Here is a 20842-nt window from a genome sequence, read left to right on the forward strand (position 1 = left end):
AGAAATATTTGATGTAATTCACTGCAAAAGCACAAAATCCTTTGGTCTAGTTTCTAGTGCAAATTTCTTCGTACACTTGAAATTAGACAAACTAAGTTAAAAGTAACTTTTCGGCAAGATGCAGAAGTCGGTAATTCCTTCATATTGATGAAAAAGTTCTGGTTCCACTGGCAGATTATTTCACTTATATTATGGGGAAACTGTCTTGGCTGGTTTCCAGAAGCCGCTGGGAGGAATCGACTAACTTCAGACTCACCTGAGTAAAAATATGTTGAAGTAGTGCTAGTTTTACTGGAGTACAATTTTTGGCTAATCTAATCTAATTACACAGATTAATACAGTTTAGTCAGATTTGGTAGAGCGTTGATTTAAAATTCGTCAGGAAACCTCAGCAATAATGGGGCAACAATAGAGATCCTGCTTTTAACTACAAGTTATATTTGGGATTTGTTTAAATCTTTTCGGGCTTTTTTTTTTAACTAATAATTTTGTTCATGTCTTTTGCATGTTTTTCTTTTTAACTACTATTATTTTATTGTTTTTGGATTTTGGTGCAACCTGTTTGTTGTGAAGTGCTGTAAAAAAAAATATAAAGTCGACATTGACACATTTTTGTTTTCTATACACCTCTGGAAAAACATTATCTCTGATTTTACTACAAATATAGTTTTGGGTATAATGAACATTGTTATTTTATCATGAACTACTGACAACATGTCTCCGAAATTCCAAGCAACAATCTCGTATTTATTTGCAGAAAATTATAAATGGTCAATTCAACCTGGAAAGACTCACACACAGAGAGAGATGGTGGTTTTTATAAAGTTTAATTGAAATGAAAGTATTTAGCGCTCGGACCCAGGAGGAAGACGATGCGCTGGTAACGCTGCCGGAGAGAATGAGCCGCTGCGTATGAAGATTAGAGACGTCTTCCCCCATCGGGCCCGGACACCGGTGGTGGAGAGAATGGTGAAGAAACCACGAGCTGAAGGCGGAGGGTGGAGGAAGGTTGAAGCTCAGCCAAGGAGCGGAAGCAGACGAACAGCTGGACCTGATCCAGGGAGCGACGCTTGATTGGAGGAGGAGACCGTCCCCGGTACCGTCACCGGTAGGTTGGAGTCGAGGCGCATGACGAGATGCTTGGCTGAGCAGGTGAGATGAATAGAGCGTCCAGTTTGAATTTTCGCAGAGGCTTCATAATAAGAAAAGATGTAGTGCTTTCAGATCTCAAATAACGCAAAGAAAGCAAGTTCAAATTAATTTATAAACGACAATACTAATGTTTTAACTCGGGGAGAGTTAAGAAATCAACATTTTGTGGAACAACCATCAGGTTTTCTATGGGGTTCAGTGCAGTGGGCTCTTATTTATTTTTCCAGAACTCTATACATTTTGTGTTTTTTTTCTGTACAAAGGCCATGAATGTGAACACTAAGAGAAACTTGGAGTATTTTACAGAAGATGATTATTTTTTACACCGGCCTTTCTAATGGAATCTGTGATGAAAACATTTAAAGATTTTTAGTTTTATCACTTTAAGATGCTTCACAATAAAGTACTTTAAGAACTCTCATTATCACAAATTACTTTTACTTTTTGCACGACAGTAATTTAACTTTGGTTTTTAAAGATACATTTTTATGTTGAAGGATTTTGGCAAGACACAAATTCACCAAAAGACAAAAAAAGACTATATATTGTAGCAATATTTTTGCCAGTATGTAATAAACTAACCCTACTACTAAACAATGCAGTCAAGCTCAGTTTATTATTCAGTTTTAAATGTTTCCTATCTAAGGAAACCCAGCAGACAGAGTTTTTGACTTGCACCATTGAGTCCTCCTGGATGGGAACGCAGCGACAGTCGACAATCCTTTGCGTTGTGTGTTGACTTTTAATCAGTCAGTCATGTGGCGACAGAGGAGAGGAAAACTCCCAGTTTAACTGCATTTGGTGGACTTCCTGATAGTAAAGAATTACAATAGTCCAGCTTTCAAGTAACAAATGCATGGGCTAGTTTTTATCATCACTTCTGGACAGGATGTTTCTAATTTTGCAAATATTCTAAGAAAATCTGAGAAACCTGCTTATTATGGGATTTAACTTCATTAAATAAACAACCCTGAGGTTCTTTATTTAATGCCGTCAAAGCTCAAATGATTACAAAAGCTGACTTTCTGTTTCAGAGGTTCTGGTCCAAAGATGACAACTTCTATCTGTAGAGTAATCCAGTTTTTTTATGTCTTCAAAACATGCCTGTAGCTTATGAAACTGTTTGTATTCATGAAGAAGATAGATAAATACATATAAAATAATAGTTATTTTAGTTGTATCGTACTCAGGTTTTGATAATTTAAGGGGTGAATTTTACACTCCCATGGCAGAAATCAACACGTTTAAAAACTTTTATTTGCCTCAGATAATATTCATGACATTCAGTTTTCTAAAAAGGTGTTGGATCATTTTCTTTATCAAATTGGTCGCATGCGGCGCCCTCTAGTGGTGATCCCCGTGCTTTTACTTTATGGAAAGCATTTTATGTTATACGGTCAAAATAACTGAATTATTTGTAAGTATTCATGAATTGAAAAGAGAAAAAAAACTAAGAGGTTCTCAATAAATTAGCGTGATAAAGAAAAATATTTCTATTATTATTAAAGTTATTTATTAACTGAATTCGTCATTAAGAGTCAGCAAAGCCACAGTATTTAAAAAAAAAGAAAAATATATTTTTTCTTTCATCAATCTAGGATGGTTTTTAATAATAAATGTATTAATTCAGTTACGAAATGGTAAAATTTCGCATTTAAAATGATCAACCGTTCGTTCAGTTATATTAAAGTAAATATTTTCTACCACTTGGTTGATGATAAGCCTCTCCAACCAGCGGAACTTTATGTGGTGAACACGTCACACAACACGGACTTGTTTTGGTGTAACCCACAACATCTTCGCGGTGCTGCAACCTTCCTTCTGGAGACATGTGTGCATCAAAACGTAAAACTTCCTGTAGTTTAGTCGCTCTCGGTGTAAGTACTGTTGTTAGTCGTATATCGTAAAAATAGTTTTGACTTCCGCATTAAGCTGTTAGAAGCGGTTCAGCTGCTCTCCTTAGCATTAGCTCGGTGCTAGCTTGTCAACAAACTTTGAACTCTTCTTCTACCGAGTGAAACTTTTGGCTTTTTGTGATCCTCCAAACGATTTAGCCACACATTGATAATGTAATTTGTAGGAACTTTACTGTTATTAATCATTTAGCGCCGTTTTGATTTCTCGGATTAAAGTTAGTCGCTTAAATTTAAGTAATATTTCAGCTAATGAACACGTTGCTGTAACTTTAAGAGGACAGTGAACGCTTATGGACCCGCGTGTCACATGTCTATCGGTCTCTGAGCAAAATAGAGAGTACTCCATTACTAGATATATCCGTACTGGTTGGTGATTGACAGTAAAAATAGAGTTTACAAGTAGATGTAGCTAGAGAAACTATGCATTTTACCAAAGTAAGAGTAGCACTACTTTCATTGGTAATACTAATTAATTAAGTGCAAAAAAAAAGTACTTAGTAGAAAAGCTTCTATAGACCTGAGTGAGCATAACATCTGATCGATTAGTTAAGAATTATGCAATGCAATAAACAAAAATATTAAATTATGATGTTTTAAACACAAATGAGAAAGAAAAAAAAAAACAAATAACCAGAGACGGGTACCCAAAAATTCTATTCAACTAAGAGTTCAACATATTTTAGACTGAAGTAAAAGTAAAAAGTAGCCATCCAAGAAATTTCTCAAGTAAGTAAAAAAAAATTGTAAAAAGTCTACTCAAGTACTGAGTAACTGACCAAAATATCAGTAATTTAATATTTAAAAATTATAAAATCATGTGGACTAAAACATGGTTATGTGGAAATTTTGAAATTTAAGGATCAAAATGGAAATAATTATGTTATATATATAACATAATTGCAAAGTAACAAAATCAGGCAACTTTTAAATGTTTGTAGGTTATGAGTATGAGAGGGGAAGGAAATCATAAGAGCCTGTATCTTCTACCTGCTCCTTTTAAAAATAATGTAAAATTGCATATCAGTGGTTTTGATAATTTGCTTTATTTTGTAGTTTTTCTTGCTTTTACTTTTTGTCTGTTCAAAATAAATAAATAGTTTACATGTAACACAGTCAAAGTGTTGTTTTATTAGTTTTATCATGTATACTGTTGTTTTTTTCTGAGGCTAGAGATTCTTAATTTTTAAATTTATATGTTTAATTCTTCTGTGTCTTTGTGTGACTTTCTTCAGGCTGCAGAAGACGGACTCTCCTGAAATCCTCCTCACTGCTTCTCCATCATGAGTGGCTCAAAGCCGGACATCCTGTGGTCTCCTCACCACCCGAACCGCTACGTCATCTGCGACTCTGAGCTGGGCCTGTACAGCATCGGACCTGTGGGCAGCACCGAAACAAAACCCGGCACTCTCTCCCTCTCTGAGGAAACTGCTGCTACATTACTAGCCATAAATTCTGACACTCCATACATGAAATGTGTGGCCTGGTACCCAAAACATGAGCCTGAATGTTTGCTGGCTGTGGGACAAGCTAACGGCAGAGTCGTGCTCACCAGTTTGGGCCAGAACCACAACTCTACGTGTAAAGAGCTGGTGGGAAAAGAGTTTGTGCCCAAGCATGCCCGGCAGTGCAACACGTTGGCCTGGAACCCGGTGGACAGCAACCTACTGGCAGCTGGGCTGGATAAGCACCGTGCAGACTTCTCTGTCCTCATATGGGATATCAGCAGCAAATTTGCCCCAGAAACCAGCGTAGCAGCTGAGAAAATCCGCCTCTCGTCTGTCGATCTGGACTCCAGCACGGTGGTGACCAAGCCGCTGTATGAGCTGGGCCAAAACGACGCCTGCCTGTCCCTCTGCTGGCTGCTTCGAGACACAAAGCTGCTCTTGGCTGGCATGCACAGAAACCTCGCAATATTTGATCTGAGGAACACGAGCCAGAAAACGTTTGTGAACACTAAGGCCATCCAGGGGGTGACGGTCGATCCGCACTTTCCCGACCGCGTGGCGTCCTTCTTTGAAGGCCAGGTAGCCATTTGGGACCTGAGGAAGTTTGAGAAGCCGGTGCTGACCCTCACAGAACAGCCGAAACCTCTCACTAAGGTACGGCCTGACGTTTTCTCTGTTTTATTGATTTATTCAAGCAGGAAGTTCTTCAAGATTAATAACTTCTTTATTTTTTAACAAAATGAATCAAATAAGGCTCAACGTTACAAGAGAAAAGTTTGACATGATCATCAAACTGAATAAACAAAATAAAAAAGTAAACATAATAAAGGTACAAGGTCCAGTTTAAGAACAGCAGCGGCGCTCGTCGGTTATAAAAGTCTTTGAAAGAGATTCACGCTGCTGTTATTTTCTCTACTTTATACCAGAATGCAAAAATAAAAACTCCAGTTTTACTTCAGAAAAAAGTTATGAGTGATAAATAAATCATAAAAAGACACACACATTTTTTTTTTATCACTGTCTGAAGTGAGAGAAGATAAAACTTTTCTTGTTTTAGGTCAGGGAGAATTACCAAAATTATTTCTATTTGCTAAATGCCAGATAAATTAGTGTGGAATTTTTTTGTAACTTTCTTTATATGTTGTGTTTAAGCTTTTAATTTGAGCAGGAAGATTATTTACTGTAACACAATTTGTTTGGATTATTTGAATGTAATTAATATTTATTATTTCGAATTTCTCAGTGGCATTTTGATCTGTGTAATTGAAATAAAGATTGTCTATATTTTATACGTTAAACAATGTTATTAAAATAGGACGTTTAAAAAAAATTCTGTTAAATCAGTATTTTGTTCTCTGAATATTCAGGCATGTGTGAGAGATGTTTCAAAACAACATTTTACATTAATAACTATTAAATGATGTTATACTTTGCATACCTCACAAATAAGGACGACTTTACTGATGAACATGCAGGTTTAAAAACCTTTAAATTTACTGTAAGAGCAGGAAATGCACACATTAAAAAAGTCTAAGCCAAAAATCCAAACTTAGAAAAGTTTATGTTTGCAACTTAAAATACTATCTAAAAGCAACTTTAGTTTTAGCACATAATGAAAGAAATGCATGTTTAAAACATGTTCTTATTTACATCATGCACACCTCGTGCCGCTATCAGGGGCTGCTAAAAACAAGATGTTGTCAAACTGCCGTTTAACACATAACAAATGGTCACTTAAAATAAAAACATCAAACATAAAACCAGAAGTTATTCTTAGATAAAACTAAGTAAAGGCGATAAGGCCCAAAAATGGATTCAAGCAAATAAAAAACTTAATTTAGGGATATTTACATCATATAATCACACATTTAAAACTGTCTTTATTACTTAAATTTAGTTGTGGACTAATTTACTTTGGCTGTTTTCCTTTATTTTGGGAGATTGTTGATTGGCTGATACATGTGAAGCTGATCTTATGAACCTCAGCTAAGGTCTAAAGGTCAACCACTGTTCTCTTCTGCTCTGCAGTGAGAGAGGTTTGCTGCTTTTGTATATTTAGTGACATTTCAGACATAAAAAATTGGCATCAGCCAAAATCGGAATCGGCAGGTTGGACACTTTTTAAAAATTGGTAATCAGCAATCGACCATAAAATTGTAATCGGTTCATTCCTACTTCGTTTGTATTGTTTTTATCTCCAAAGTGTGGTGCTGGAAAAGTTTGAAAACTTACCTTAAAAGTGCTTGGAAAGTGCTTGAACTTTACTTTGGGAGAAAGTTAGATTGTTTATTAACGTCAGAACAGTTTAAGTTACCCGACCAACACTAATATGTTCCAAAATGACAGATATGGGCCGATACAGATGTTTCTATTGATTTACTGGGTCCATTTTATATTGTTGATCCCAGTTTTCCTCTCTTACCACCAGGTGGCGTGGTGTCCGACTCGCACCGGCCTTCTGGCGACACTGACGCGCGACAGCAACATCATCCGCCTGTACGACATGCAGCACACTCCCACCCCCATCGGCGACGAGACGGAGCCCACCATCATCGAGCGAAGCGTGCAGCCCTGCGACAGCCAGATCGGCAGCTTCGCCTGGCACCCCTCCTCCCAGAACCGCATGGTGGTGGTCTCCGCTGCCAACCGGGTCATGACTGACTTCACCGTGTTCGAGCGCATCTCTCTGGCCTGGAGCTCCACGGCGTCGCTCATGTGGGCCTGCGGCCGACACCTGTACAGCTGCGTCGAGGACGAGGCCGAAGGGACGGACGGTGCAGCCGAGAAGGACATCGCCACCAAGATGAGGGAGCGCGCTCAGTCCAGGTACGGACACGACACCGTCCAGGTCTGGAGGAACCACCTGCTGGCCGGAGGGAGCGACCCGCAGCTCAGGTCTTTATGGTTCGACCTGTTCTATATCCTTTCACTAGGAAACCTGTTCACCTGTCTTGGTACCTGTCGTATCTTCCTGGTTTTAGTCAGAACTCCAGCAGCAGCGGTCTGGAGGACTGAATAGATCTGCCGTTTTGGATTGGGTTCATTCTCAATACCAGTAATGGGATCAATACACATCGGTTCCTCTTTTATCAAAACTGGAACATTTGTACTGTTTCCTATCCAAGTATCACATATGAAGCAGTGTTCAGAGGACGCGGAGCTGAAACTGCAGGGAAACAAGCAGTTTGCGGTTTATTCCGGCATCAAGAACATTGTGAAGACGAGCTCGGGTAAGAAAACAAATCGCTGACCTGAAACATCTGTCTGGGTTGTTGCTGCCGCTCCTCTTTAATTCTCTGTCTTCCTGAAGGCACGACGGAGAGCCGCAGGTGCTGGAGCGGCTCGGACCGGCAGACGGACGTAACCCGCTTCCAGAGCGACGAGCGTTGTCTCGCCCTGCGGCTCTGCGGATGGATCAGCCGCGGTCCCGACATCGACGTGGAAACCTTCCTGCGTTCTCTGGAGCAGGAACGCGAGTGGGAGCGAGCGGCGGCCATCGCTCTCTTCAACCTGGATATCCGCCGCGCCATCCAGATCCTCAGCAAGGGAGCCGTCACCGAAAAAGGTGAGCGGTAGATCGAGGCTGAATGAACACGGCGAAAACATTTCTGCATTACAGAATAAACTGTCTGCGTCCTCCAGAGGAAATATAACTCAGAATAAAGTCTTAAATTTCTTGTAATGACATGAATTCTGCTTGGAAAGACCTGGAAAATTAAACTTATCCAGCATGGAGACTGTGAACATGGAAACAAAATGCATTCCTCTCCTCTGATGCTCAAATATGTTTCCATTTTCATCCAGTAGGTGGCAGCAAACTCAACTAAAACAAGAAGCTCTTTGGTAAAGAGTTTCCCTCATAACTGATATTTTCAGCTGTTAACTGAAATCTCATGACAACATGCTTAATTAAATGTTTCACTTACTGACTTAATAATTATCAAAAATATGTAATTAAAGGAATGTTTTGATATTTTGTGCCTGTTCAATATGCTGTAATAAAGCGCCAACAAATAAATTATATTAAATAGACAAACTGGTTACAAACTAACTTTAAAATAAAATCCAAGTTGATAAAATACTGATAAGGTACCAAAAGAACGACGCAACAATATGGGATATTAATCGGATATGCTTGGAGTTGAGTTACACTTTGTTACCAAAAGTAAAGTCACTTAACTTTATACACTTTAATGTCCTATTTTCAATACAAAAGCCTTAATATGGTATCCAGTGCAGCTTCCAGGAAGGCTGTCTATGAGGTTTAGGAGTTTGTTTATGGAAATATTTTAGTGCTCTTCTTCTTGCTTTACTCAATAAACTCTGTATTTTGTATTCAATATGCTTTATAAATCACATTGTATTTAATGTTATTTATTGGCTGTATTAAAGATATGCTTCCGTCTGTGGTAGGGCGAATCACTCGTTCTGAAGAGCCCCTCAACAAATCAGCCAGTGTTTCCAAATGTGTTATGAATACAGGCTGTAAATTAAGTTAAAAACCAAACTGAATATTTAAATAAAGTAAAATAAAGTTTATAGGGAGAATAAAGCAGAATGTGGCGACTGGAGTCATGTTTTCCACGGCACACAGTGCGTTCACTGTGCTGCTGTTTACACACGTGTGACGAGGAAAAATTTCACTAAAGTAGGTCAAGAGTTTTCTGCTGTGTTTCCTGATCACGACTGACGGAGCCGTTCTGTGGATACGGTGCGTCAACAGAGCCGTGGCAGCCGGAGCCGCTGCTTTAGTTCCTACTGAGTGATTCCTCTGCACACACTTACTCAAGAGAAAATATGTTTAACCCGACAAACTTATGTAAGAACTCGTTGAAAAAAAATCATGTAATCTGCAGATTAACAATGTTTTTATTATCTTTTGTTTAGTTGTGCAATCGGATTAATCGATCGTTCAGATAATCGTCAACTAATTTAGTAATTCACTAATCATTAACTAGAGTATTCATATTAGAAAAAGTTATTTCCTGAATAAATATAACTTTTTCAGAGCAGTAATTAAACCACATCTGTACAAAATAGATAAATATTCCTGGATAACTTTACACCATACTGCCACCTGCAGGTGGGAGGTAGCATCACTTGACCCCAATGCTTTTGACCATTTTTGCAGAAAAATTCCAATAAACTCACATTTATTCATTATAAACTTTATTGTTCTCTTTTAGTTTTATCTCCTTGTTATTGTTCAGCACTTTGTTTGAAAACACTTTATCAAAAAACTTTATTATTACTATTATTAGCATGCAAAAGTTCGGGAATTTGTTTATTATTGCATGAATTTTGGCGATTGTGGATTCCTGAAAAACTGCAGGGACTAATTGATGCAATATGGCAGTATAGCAATAAAACCTGGTTTGATTTGACTCATAAAATAATATTTAAAAGCTCTGGAGTCCAGAGGGCCACATATAAAGCTGTGCGGCCGGATTTGGACCCCGGGCCTTGAGTTTGACCCTTGTTCTAGACAAACAAACCAAAGTATAAATAAAGGCTTATATCAGTTGCTTCCATACATTGTTCCTCCTTAACAGCAGGCTGTGAACGACTCGGTATCAATAGTTTTGTGTTACTTACAGGCGACCTGAACCTGAACGTTGTTGCCATGGCGCTGTCGGGCTACACCGACGAGAAGTCGTCCCTGTGGAGGGAGATGTGCAGCTCTCTGAGGCTGCAGCTGAAGAACCCCTACCTCTGCGTCATGTTCGCCTTCCTCACCAGTGAGCCTGGAGCCTACGACGGCGTGCTGGTAAATATCTGCGCCTTCGACTTTTAGTGAGCCAGTTAGTTGATACAGAAAAGCCAAGACAGTGGCCCTTTTGTTCTGACTCCATAAGGAGGTTTATTTATACTTAACACAGTAATAAATTGGCTGCTATTACTTCAGAGGTTTTATGTGGAAAAAATTCAGGTGCACAGGAAGAGACTTGTTTTCCATTTCCACTGTTGGCTTTATAAGTCATAAAACTGTTGTGTAAAGGAGAAAGGCCAGAATCCATGTTTGTTTTCCCTTCCAGCTGAAATTTCTCTCAAAGTTTTTCTTGGTAAAAACGCGTAATGAGATAAGACGATCCAGTGAGTCATTTCCAAGCCGGGCTGGTTGGATTTTTATAGAAATGATGGGCTGCTGTGGATGTTTGCTTTCAGAAATGTTTCCACTTCAGATCAGGCTCAAAGTTTAAAACACATGCAGGACTTCCCACACAGTCTTAAAAAAATCTGCATATCTACTTTTTATGGTCTGATAATATGTTAAGGAATGCAATCAAACGTTATAAAATGTATTCCAGGTAAAAAAGGAAAATTAACAAAATGTATTGCAGTTGTGTCCAAGGGCCAAAATCCCCAGGCTGGAAGTATTAAGGGGCCAAAATATAATTTTAAAGCACTAAAATATTGTTGTTCATTTTTTCTCTTTTACCTGCACAACAAGAAAAAAACATACAATATTTTATGTTTGCCTAAAGGTTTAATTATTTAAATTTTTGTGCTTATTGTTTTCATTTTTTTTAATTCTGTGAAATGTTTTTAAATTTTAATAATTACCTGAACAGTTAGTGTTAAATGTGCTTGAAAAAGATTTAAAAGAGTTTAAAAATGAGCTTATTTTGGCATTTTAAAATGAAAATGGTTAATAGACGTAACACAATTACAAAATAACAAAATTAGGCAAAATATATTTTGCTTTCAATATAAAGTTTATGAAACTTTAACAAAAACTGAAGGTCTCTGTCTAGGGAATTTTTTGTTTTTCATTCAGTTGCTGGAGAATCCATACATTTTACTCAAGTGAGTGTAGAAATAAAAAGCACAGAGTAGTAAAAATTATTTATTTTCCAAAACGTTACTTAAGTAAATGTAACTACGTAGTTGCTCCCCCCCCCCATGTCCTGGTAGAGAAGCATTGTGTTGCGTTACCTCTGTTTCCGTTTCAGTATGAGAGCAAAGTTGCCGTCCGGGACAGAGTCGCCTTCGCCTGCATGTTTCTCAGCGATGCTCAGGTAACCAGAGCGAAGCTTCCTGCAGCACATCGACGTGCCAAGTGTCGCATGTAGCGAAGCAGCTTCATCTGAGTCTGCTGCTGATTTCCCTGCAGCTGCCTCGTTACATCGACAAACTGACCGCTGAGATGAAGGAGGCAGGAAACCTGGAGGGAATCCTGCTGACCGGACTCACTAAAGATGGCGTCGATCTGATGGAGAGCTACGTGGACCGGACCGGGGACGTCCAGACCGCCAGCTTCTGCATGCTGAAGGTACTCTGATGAACACTGCCATTTTCTCCTCCATATGTTTCTTGTGATAGCTTAAGTAGCTACTATGGAACGAGATAATGTTTCACTTGATTAATCATCAGAATATCCAATAGATTATTTGATTATTAAAATAGTCATAATAGCCCAGATGATATATAGTTAGTAGCTTCCAGCTAAATACCAGTGAATCAAAATTTTTTCCAGAAAGTTTTGTTATCTTGCAAAGTAATTACTTACAGTAAATGTAAGAGGAAAAAAACTTAATTTAATGTACTAAACCTTCAAATCTACTTATTCCGATGAAGCAGCACTAGAACATCAAAGTGTTATTTAATTACTTTAGTTGTCTTGTACCAACATGCCATTGGTACTGAAGCGCTCACCACTCAGCCTGTGCAGAGCAACATGTTGCTAGCATGAGGCTGCCTTTTGCTCTGCTAACTGCTCTGAAATGAAAAGGTCAAAGGGCGTTTTCACACCTGCTGATCTCTGCTGCCAGGGCTCCCCTGGCGACGTGTTGAAAGACCCTCGGGTCCAGTGCTGGATCGAAAACTACCGCAACCTGCTGGACGCATGGAGGTTCTGGCACAAACGGGCCGAGTTTGACATCCTCAGGGGCAAACTGGACCCCAGCTCCAAACCTCTAGCTCAGGTAACGACGCTCGTTTCTGCTGCAGAGCCTTTAATCCCAACAAAATGTAAACCCAGGCAGCATGAAGCTGTTGGTTTTATACTCATTATACCAGGCCTACCCAGGGCTACAACTATCGATTAGTTTAATAATCAGTTCTTCTGTCGATTAATCGGATTTTAAAAATGACCACATTCTGCAGAGTTTTCATTTAACCACTTAAGCATGTTTAATACAATATGATAGCACATTAAAAATGCAATTTAATTCCTTTTTTAAATAAATAAACGTTTTATTGCCTAAAATGCAATAACATGGCATCCCTTTTGTAAATACCTGATCATTTGTAGCAAATGATGCAATTAAACAACTTAAAAAATACTTCTAACCTCAACATGTGAAAAGCTCAGACATTTCTGCTTATCAGTGCAGTGTAGGGCTGATCTGGGGATTGATTTTTGGATTAACCAATTAATAACTGGATAACAAAAGCTTAGTTGGAGGTTGTTTTTAAGAATTTGAACCATTTGGATCTCCATTAGTGGCAATTCCCTGAATCTACACATAAAACATGAACAACAAAAAATACATAACATACATGGGTCACATAAATAAAAAAATAAAGATAACTGCAAAAATAAACAATACAAAACATATTTCTTTGGTATATTTTTGGCCTAATTACTGCTCTTAGTATGTTTTTCTTTCAGCAAAGGGCCTTTTTGAAGTCTGTGTACTCTAGTTAACGATTAATCAATTACTAAATTAGTTGATTCCCAGAAAACCTCAAAACCGAAGCACTGAGTTCCTGTTTTGAGTTGCCCTTGATTAGTAAGTAAAGTTGAAACGATTAATCGTGATTAATCGATTATTGAAGTCATTGTCAACTAATTTATTAATCGATTAATCGTTAACTGAATTATAGTCTCAATAAAGGCCATTTGGTGAAAAAACCCAACAAATTCAAAGCAGGAATTAAGCCAAAAGCATCAAAGGTAAAAACATTTGTCTGTAAATACGTTTTAGCCAAAAATGGCTAATCTGAAATACTGGTTCAGATTAACTAAGGAATGCTAAGGTATTGAATTTTAGGCAATTAAATGATTATTTTATTATTAAAAAATGTATTGAACTATTTGCTTATTTTAATGTATTTCTAATATAATATTTTAAAAAAGGTTAAATAGAAAATTTGTAGAATGTGCCATTTTTTAAATCGGATTAATCAAATAATCTTTAGTTGCAGCCCGAGTAGAATGTGGAATATTGATCAACATATTTCATGTTGACAAATGTGATGTTTATTGCTTTTTCACAGTCGGTGTGTCTATTATGTTTTTATGATATAACGCACTTTAAATAATCAGTTAATCATGATTAATTGATTAATCGTTTGAGCCCCAGCCCTGTGTTTTGCTCTCTGCAGGTGTTTGTGAGCTGTAATTTCTGCGGGAAGTCCATCTCCTACAGCTGCTCTGCGATGCCTCATCAGGGCCGGGGCTTCAGCCAGTACGGGGTCAGCGGGTCACCCACCAAATCAAAAGTCACCAGCTGTCCTGGCTGCAGGAAGCCTCTGCCGCGCTGTGCGCTCTGCCTCATGAACATGGGCACACCTGTTTCCAGCTGCTCAGGTAGGATCAGCTGGACGCGGAGCTGAAGATGCTGTAATGCTTAACTTTAGGAGGAATGACTGGACTTTGGTCGCCGTTTAAAACCCGTTAGCACCTGGACGTTTACTGCTGTGACATCACTCCTAACAGCGCTGATAGTCGGGTTTAAATGTTGAATGTTTTGGATTCAGGAACTGGAAAGTCGGATGAGAAAATGGACTTAACAAGGGAGAACAAACTCGCCCAGTTCAACAACTGGTTCACCTGGTGTCACAACTGTCGACATGGTGGGCATGCTGGTCACATGCTGAGCTGGTTCAGGTGGGCGACATTTTGAAAACTATTTTCATGCTTTTGAAATTCACATGTAACACCCAAAAATGGTATTCAAGTTAGGGATTCACTGCTTTCACTTATCAATACAGATATCAGAGGTTTGGTATCGACTGATAACGATCCGATGCAGAAAAACAGAGGTGAATCGAACGTCTTTTAAAAAATAAAAAAAAATACAGACATACATTTACTTAATTTAAAATGTATTTGATAATTCTGCACCAGCTAAATACACCACTGGCTTCACAAACTTGGTCAAACATGTGAAAACAAGTCCTGCCTTTATGAAAGGTAACCTGATATTCTGACTTCTTCCCAACAAACTAATTCGAGTTGAGAGACGACTTAAAGTACAGTGCAGTTTTTCTTTCATATATTGTAATGTGGTTCTAATATTGTATATAACGGTTTAAATTAGAAATTGGCAGATGGTGCAGCTTTTAAAAATCGATTGATGGATTGTTAGGAACCGAGGACCGGTTCTCAGGAGTTCAATTACTTGGAATCGTTGTCGGTTCCCGTAACTTGTGACGTATTGAACACGCTGCGTATTCTGCTTTAGAGAATATCCAAGATGGCGTCGCGGCAGAAACGCTTTAAAATATGTATTACACAAAAAGAAAGACGATTGTCGGGCCGGTTGCTAAAAACTTTAAACACAATAGAAGGAGGAAACCCCTCCAGCATCCTCAAGCAGTTCACCACACAGCCGGCAACCGATTTGTATGAATGTAAAGTGTTTGATACGTTGCTTAGCAACGGCGGTGACTCTCAAGGGGGCGGAGCTTCGATCCCAGCGGCTCCTGCTTTGAACGTCCCAGTTAGCGTTAAACTCCTCCACTTTCTGTGTATTGTGTTAATATTAACGCCATACCGAATGAATAATCTCCAACATTTACAGTCATATTAAATAAATTAGAATATGGTTTCAGACGAGGCTCATTTATTATGTTAAAAACACAAACTGTTGATGTCCTGAATGTTGCATTTCGTTTTAAAATTACAGGGGGATTTTATCGTTTAAGCAAGTTTTAATTTAGTTTGAATCGAACAAGCAAAATGAAAACTCGATGCATATGTTGAATTAAAGAGTTTATTTCCTAACTCAATGAGGAATCGACTCGATAAGCGAGATCGATAATGTAATCGAATCAAATTCAATTCAAATTCAAACATACTTTATTGGTCCCAAAGAGAAAGTAAGTACAGTCGACAAATCCTCATCAGTTCCCCTAACTGTGCTGCAGCCCTGACACATTACAGTTACCTGTGAATAAGAACGTGTTCATATGTGCCCCACAGAGACCACACAGAGTGCCCGGTGTCGGCCTGTGCGTGTAAATGCATGCAGCTGGACACCACAGGGAACCTGGTGCCGGCAGACAGCAGCTAAACGGGACACGCGTGTCGGAAACCGAAGCTAAACACGAGCCGGGAGCCAACGGGTGCAGACCGGCTGCTGCGCCGCCACACCAGCGAGCGTCGGCGACGACCCGCTCTGAAGACGCTGCTTGGATAGAAAGTTACTCTGCAAAAACACAAAATCTAACCAAGAGCTTTTGTCTAGTTTCTTCTGCAAATATCCTAGTATGTTTGAAATTAAACCAAACTACCAAGTAACTTTTTAGCAAGTAATAGCAGCTCGTTTAAGTCAATAATTCCTTAGAACTGATGAAAAATCTTAGAATCTGCCAGAGGAACTAATACTTTTTCAAAAATATTAAGGAATTATTGACTTAAAACTTACAAGTTACTTGTAAGTTAGTTTTGTCTTATTTCAAATCTACTAAGATATTTGCTCTAGAAACTAAACAAAAACATGAATATGTTTGTTATTTGGAGTGATGCAGTTAAGCATTAGTCTAGGGAATGTTGTCTATATGAAGAAGGGAATCAAAGTGTGGGTAATGATTTGACTAACCATGTTAACGAGAGAAAGGGAGCAACTACTAATTTACTGCTCTACTAATAAAAATCACTCTCAGGAGAATCTCACAAGAGGTTGTGCTGCTTCCAGCCTCTTCCAGTCTAACCTGAATCAGGATGCTGTTGTTTTTAATATACAGTCAGATATCAGGTCGTGCCATTATTTCTAAAGTGAGTTTTGTTGTGTTTTAGTCCGTATTTATCGTCTGGTGGAGAAAAGAAAATCTCCACATACCTCATAAACGTTATGTTCGGGGTGCGATTACAATAATGCACTGCAAAAACATCAAATCTTACCTAGCAATTTTATTCTAGTTTTTAGTGCAAATATCTCAGCGCACTTGAAATGAGACAAAACTAACATATAAGTATTTTTACAGAAACACATATGAGCTTGTTTTAACTCAATAATTCTTTAATATTGATTAAATAGTTCTAGCTAAACTTGCAGATTTTACTTATAACAAGGAAAAATGTCTTGTTATAAGTGAAATAATCTTCCAGTGGAACTAGCACTTTTTAAAAATTAATATTAAGGAAAAATATACTCCTATTTATTGCTGAGAAGTTACTAGTAACCTATATTTTTCTTATTTAAATTGTACTAAGATATTTGCACTAGAGCACGTGTCAAACTCGAGGCGCGCGGGCCAAATCTGGCCCACCATAGCCATTTTTGTGGCCCACTAGATCCTATTGTAGATCTCATAACATTATTTTATAAGTCAAATTAAACCAGTTTTTAACTGTGTATTGCCAAATGGCATCGATGTGAAAAGAATTTTATATTTTTAATTTGAAGAACTTCCCATCAAATGCAGAGAGCTATTTATTTGTATTGTTTTTTTTTTTTTGGTTGTTTTTGATTAGGAGTAGTGCATTTCTTCAGATGGTAACAGCACAAACAACCCTTTAAATTCACAGTATGTAACTTTTATAAAAAAAAATATATTTTTACATATATGTTGAAACTGTCACTATGTTTGTTATGAGACAGCTAATCTGTGAAGGCGTTGAGCTCCTCTGTCTTCTCACAGTGCTAACAACCAATCAGAGCCAGGAGGTGGGTCTTAGCGCTGTCCATCACCCGCTGTACGCGGCTGCTTATCCACCCCTTGCTCTCTGCCTGCTAAGGCTAACTAATATGGATGATGACAGATAAATGGTTTTCCTGTTATGGCAAGTGTTTTCTTTGACTTTAGCAGCAATTACATGAGCATGTTTGACAGCACTAAATCCCTCCTCCTGGCTCTGATTGGTTGTTTTCGACGCGGAGCGTTGCATTTCTTCAGATGACGATATTTGCTCAAGGAGAAGGTGGAGGAGCTTCATGTTTTCACAGATTATCTGTTTCATAACAAAGTGTGACAACATGGTTTTAATATGTACAAAGACATATTTTTAATTAAAGTTACATACTGTACCTTTAAGGAGATCCATGATCTTGATGAGTTTGACACCTCTGCATCAGAAACTAGACTTGATGAGCTTTGGTGTTTTTCTAGTGATGCTCTCCAGTATGAAAGGTTTGCAGTGGAGGGAGGGATGGAGGGACGGGGGGCGGATTAGAGACGTTGTGGAGGAAGAGGAGTGTGGGAGGGTGCGTCTGTATTCACCAGCCTACTCCAGGCCTGTGGTCTGTGAAAGAAGCTCCCCAGAAAACGGCAGCTGCTCGGCACCCTGACAAGACCCTCCAGATTGTTCCCCTCATAAAGAAGCTCAGCTGCCGGAACACTATTGACTCAAAGAGAAAACGAGAGAACAGCGACTCCCCTCCCTCCTACAACCTCAACATCAACACACTGCCCTGCTCTTTCTTTTCTCCCCTCGCCGATGTCCAAATTGCACCCAAAATCTATGCATACCACATGAATCCAGGGATGGCCGCCATCTGTGGGGTAGCCGTCGCCTGTAAATGGCGTCTGTGTCTTTCTTTGCTTGGTCTCCAGCGCAGGGACTGATTGTAAATTGGGCGGCCTTCCCCATAGCTGCCTAAATCACTTAGTCATGGAGAGCTGAGGAGGAGTTTCTCCGAGGTTCTAAAGGCCTGCGTTCCCCTTTGTGGACCATCTTGGATCGGGGCGGACAAATTGGTGAGCCCTGGAAAACACAGCGTCTGGAATTTCATCCTATTCAACCGTTTTTTTGTGTTTTTGCCTTTTAAATAAATCTCAGTTGACAAATAGAAGTTGCTGTTGAATGGAGGTGTTTTCCATACGTTTGCATGGTTTGTTTTATGTTATGTTTTACAGACGCAGATGGTGTGGGTTTGTGCTTACTGAATCTTTTCCTCATCTTATGTGGAAACTTCCACAGAATGTCACATTTTCACCTCACTACAGAAGAACTGGGAATTCGATATATTTTGGACACTGAGACGTTCCTTTCAAAATCCAACCAACAGTCTCACACAAACACAGTGCTTTGCAAAAAGTTTTAAAGGGGACTTATTATACAAAATTAACTTTTTACACATTTTTATACTTCCATTAGAGTCGCAACTGCTTCTAAAAACAGCCTAAGCACTTAAAAAAACACCTAGCCCTTATTTTGGCAACATGTTAATTTTTTTTGGTATCTGCTGTTGATTTTTAAGTCTTGTTCGATGGCCACTGTGCTGTTACCTAGCAACCCAACCTGAGTTCCAGAACGTTTGGTCGGCTGGTTTTTACCGCTGTATGCGCTGTACAATGGCTGCTGGAAAAGACAAGTGCTTTGTTGTTAACTTACCAACCAGAAACCTCTTGCTACAACTTTCTTGGTTGTGCAGGAGGCTCCACTTCTGCTTTTCAAAGACGTCTTAAAAATGTATGAGTGTAAATTTTGAGTTGGGGGGCGTGGCCAGAAGCAGATTATTTGGATTTAAAATGACAGAATAAAATCTCATCCTCTAAATGAGATAGGTTTTTAGTCTCCCTGTAATCTTTCAAATCGGTAATCAATAAATCTCCTGGAGTTTGTCACACATTTCCTATTCAGTTGTGGTACCTCAAAGTACAAAAACTTTATGCAGTATGAGCTTCAAAAACAGAGAATGAGGACAAAGTATGAAGTATTAGACCTAAAAGAAAACAAAAGTATTCACATTCCTGAACTTTTTCCTGTTTTATCATGTTGCAAAAATTAGAATTTTAAATGTGGGAAGCTAGAAGCAACAACCAAAAAAACTTACAGCTGTAATTGGAGTTATAGGTGATTATAGACAGTATTGACTTGTATATAAAGCATAAGATTTAAATAAAATACACTATTGCTGAAACGATTAATCTGATTAATTGTGATAATTTCATAACTGATTAATCGTTTTCTGGAGAATGTAAAATCAGAACATTTACTGAAAGAGCAGCACATTCAGAGTAGTAATTAAGTCAAAACTAAAAAATTGGTATATTTTTAATTTAAGATTAAAAAAAAAAACTTTGTATGTAAACATGTTCTACCCAGAACACATTAAGCAGCAGTTTTATCTTCTTCTGGTTCAAATTCTGCTAAATAAATCTCCTGTTGGACACCTTCTTTCTATCCAGTTATTAATCAATAAATCCAACAGATAAGCTCTACGTTGTATAGATCTTAAGCAGAAAGAGCTGCAGATGCATCTTTTACTACAAATAATCAAATGTAAACTAAAGAAATGCTTTATTATTGCATTTTAGACAGTAAAATGTTCATTATTAAATAAAAAAATAAATATATGGTTATTTGCGTATTTTACTGTATGTCTTATATCGTACCAAATAAGCTTACGTGGTTAAATGCAAAATCTGCAGAATATGCCAACTTTTAAAATCAGATTAATTAATTACTAAAATAATCATATGTTGCAGTCTTAAAATACACTGAGGTTTGTGGTTGTGGTGTAACAAAATGTGGTTCTTTGTGTATCTACAAGTCCTTCCTTTGAGTTATGAAAGTTTACATGATACTCTGACGTCTTTCTAGCAAACTAACTGAAGCTGACAGATCATTTGAAGCACAGTGCAGCTTTTCTGTGTGAACATGTTGGCATATTGTCATGGAACAGTCCAGTCTCAGAGGCTGAGGTTGAAACTGTGTCCAGCCATCGGAAAGCAGCCATTACCCATCTGTCTAACCACATTCATCGGCTACACATGTTAAGGCATAAAAGGAATTTGACTCAAGTTTCTTGAAGCTCTCAGAGCATTTCTACGCAGAATAAGGAGCAGTAAAAACACAGCGTAATAAGTAAACATTGGGTCTTTAATGTATGTAGTTATGTCAAATTAATGTATATAAACAATGAGATTAGCATTTTAATCTGTTATATTCTACTGGTTAAACAATTCAAATGCAATATGATAGTTTAGAAGTAAACTTTTGAGATACATTTTGGGAAAATAATTTATTATGCGTAAATGTATGACTTTATCATTTCAATTGACAATGAATGAAAGCTCCAGAACAGCTACAGCTTTTAACTGCAATTAAGTATTTTTATGAAAACTTAAAACACTTATGAATAAGGATTAATAACTTTACACATTTGATTGTAGGGTGAAAAATGTTTAACATAATGTAATTTTGATTGGTTG

At 38.1% G+C, this 20842-nt stretch overlaps 1 protein-coding gene across 2 annotated transcripts; it reads left to right on the forward strand.

The window, feature by feature from the left end:
- The first annotated feature begins 1087 nt into the window (after positions 1-1087).
- On the forward strand, positions 1088-18477 carry mios (missing oocyte, meiosis regulator, homolog (Drosophila)). 2 transcript variants are annotated; one of them, XM_081597175.1, is made up of 12 exons: positions 1088-1108; positions 4301-5167; positions 6942-7431; positions 7645-7743; positions 7824-8078; positions 10111-10280; positions 11467-11532; positions 11628-11786; positions 12286-12438; positions 13844-14048; positions 14219-14348; positions 15666-18477. In XM_081597175.1, exons 2-12 carry the CDS (start codon positions 4349-4351, stop codon positions 15754-15756), a joined length of 2637 nt encoding a protein of 878 aa, XP_081453301.1. In that variant the 5' UTR covers positions 1088-1108; positions 4301-4348; the 3' UTR covers positions 15757-18477. The 2 variants fall into 2 exon arrangements, with proteins under 2 accessions (XP_081453301.1, XP_008429199.1); XM_008430977.3 differs by lacking the exon at positions 1088-1108 and adding an exon at positions 2896-3029.
- The last annotated feature ends 2365 nt before the right edge of the window (positions 18478-20842 follow it).

The sequence above is a fragment of the Poecilia reticulata genome, chromosome 16 (genome assembly GCF_904066995.2).
Source record: "Poecilia reticulata chromosome 16, P_reticulata-male-v2, whole genome shotgun sequence".
NCBI classification, from domain to species: domain Eukaryota; kingdom Metazoa; phylum Chordata; class Actinopteri; order Cyprinodontiformes; family Poeciliidae; genus Poecilia; species Poecilia reticulata.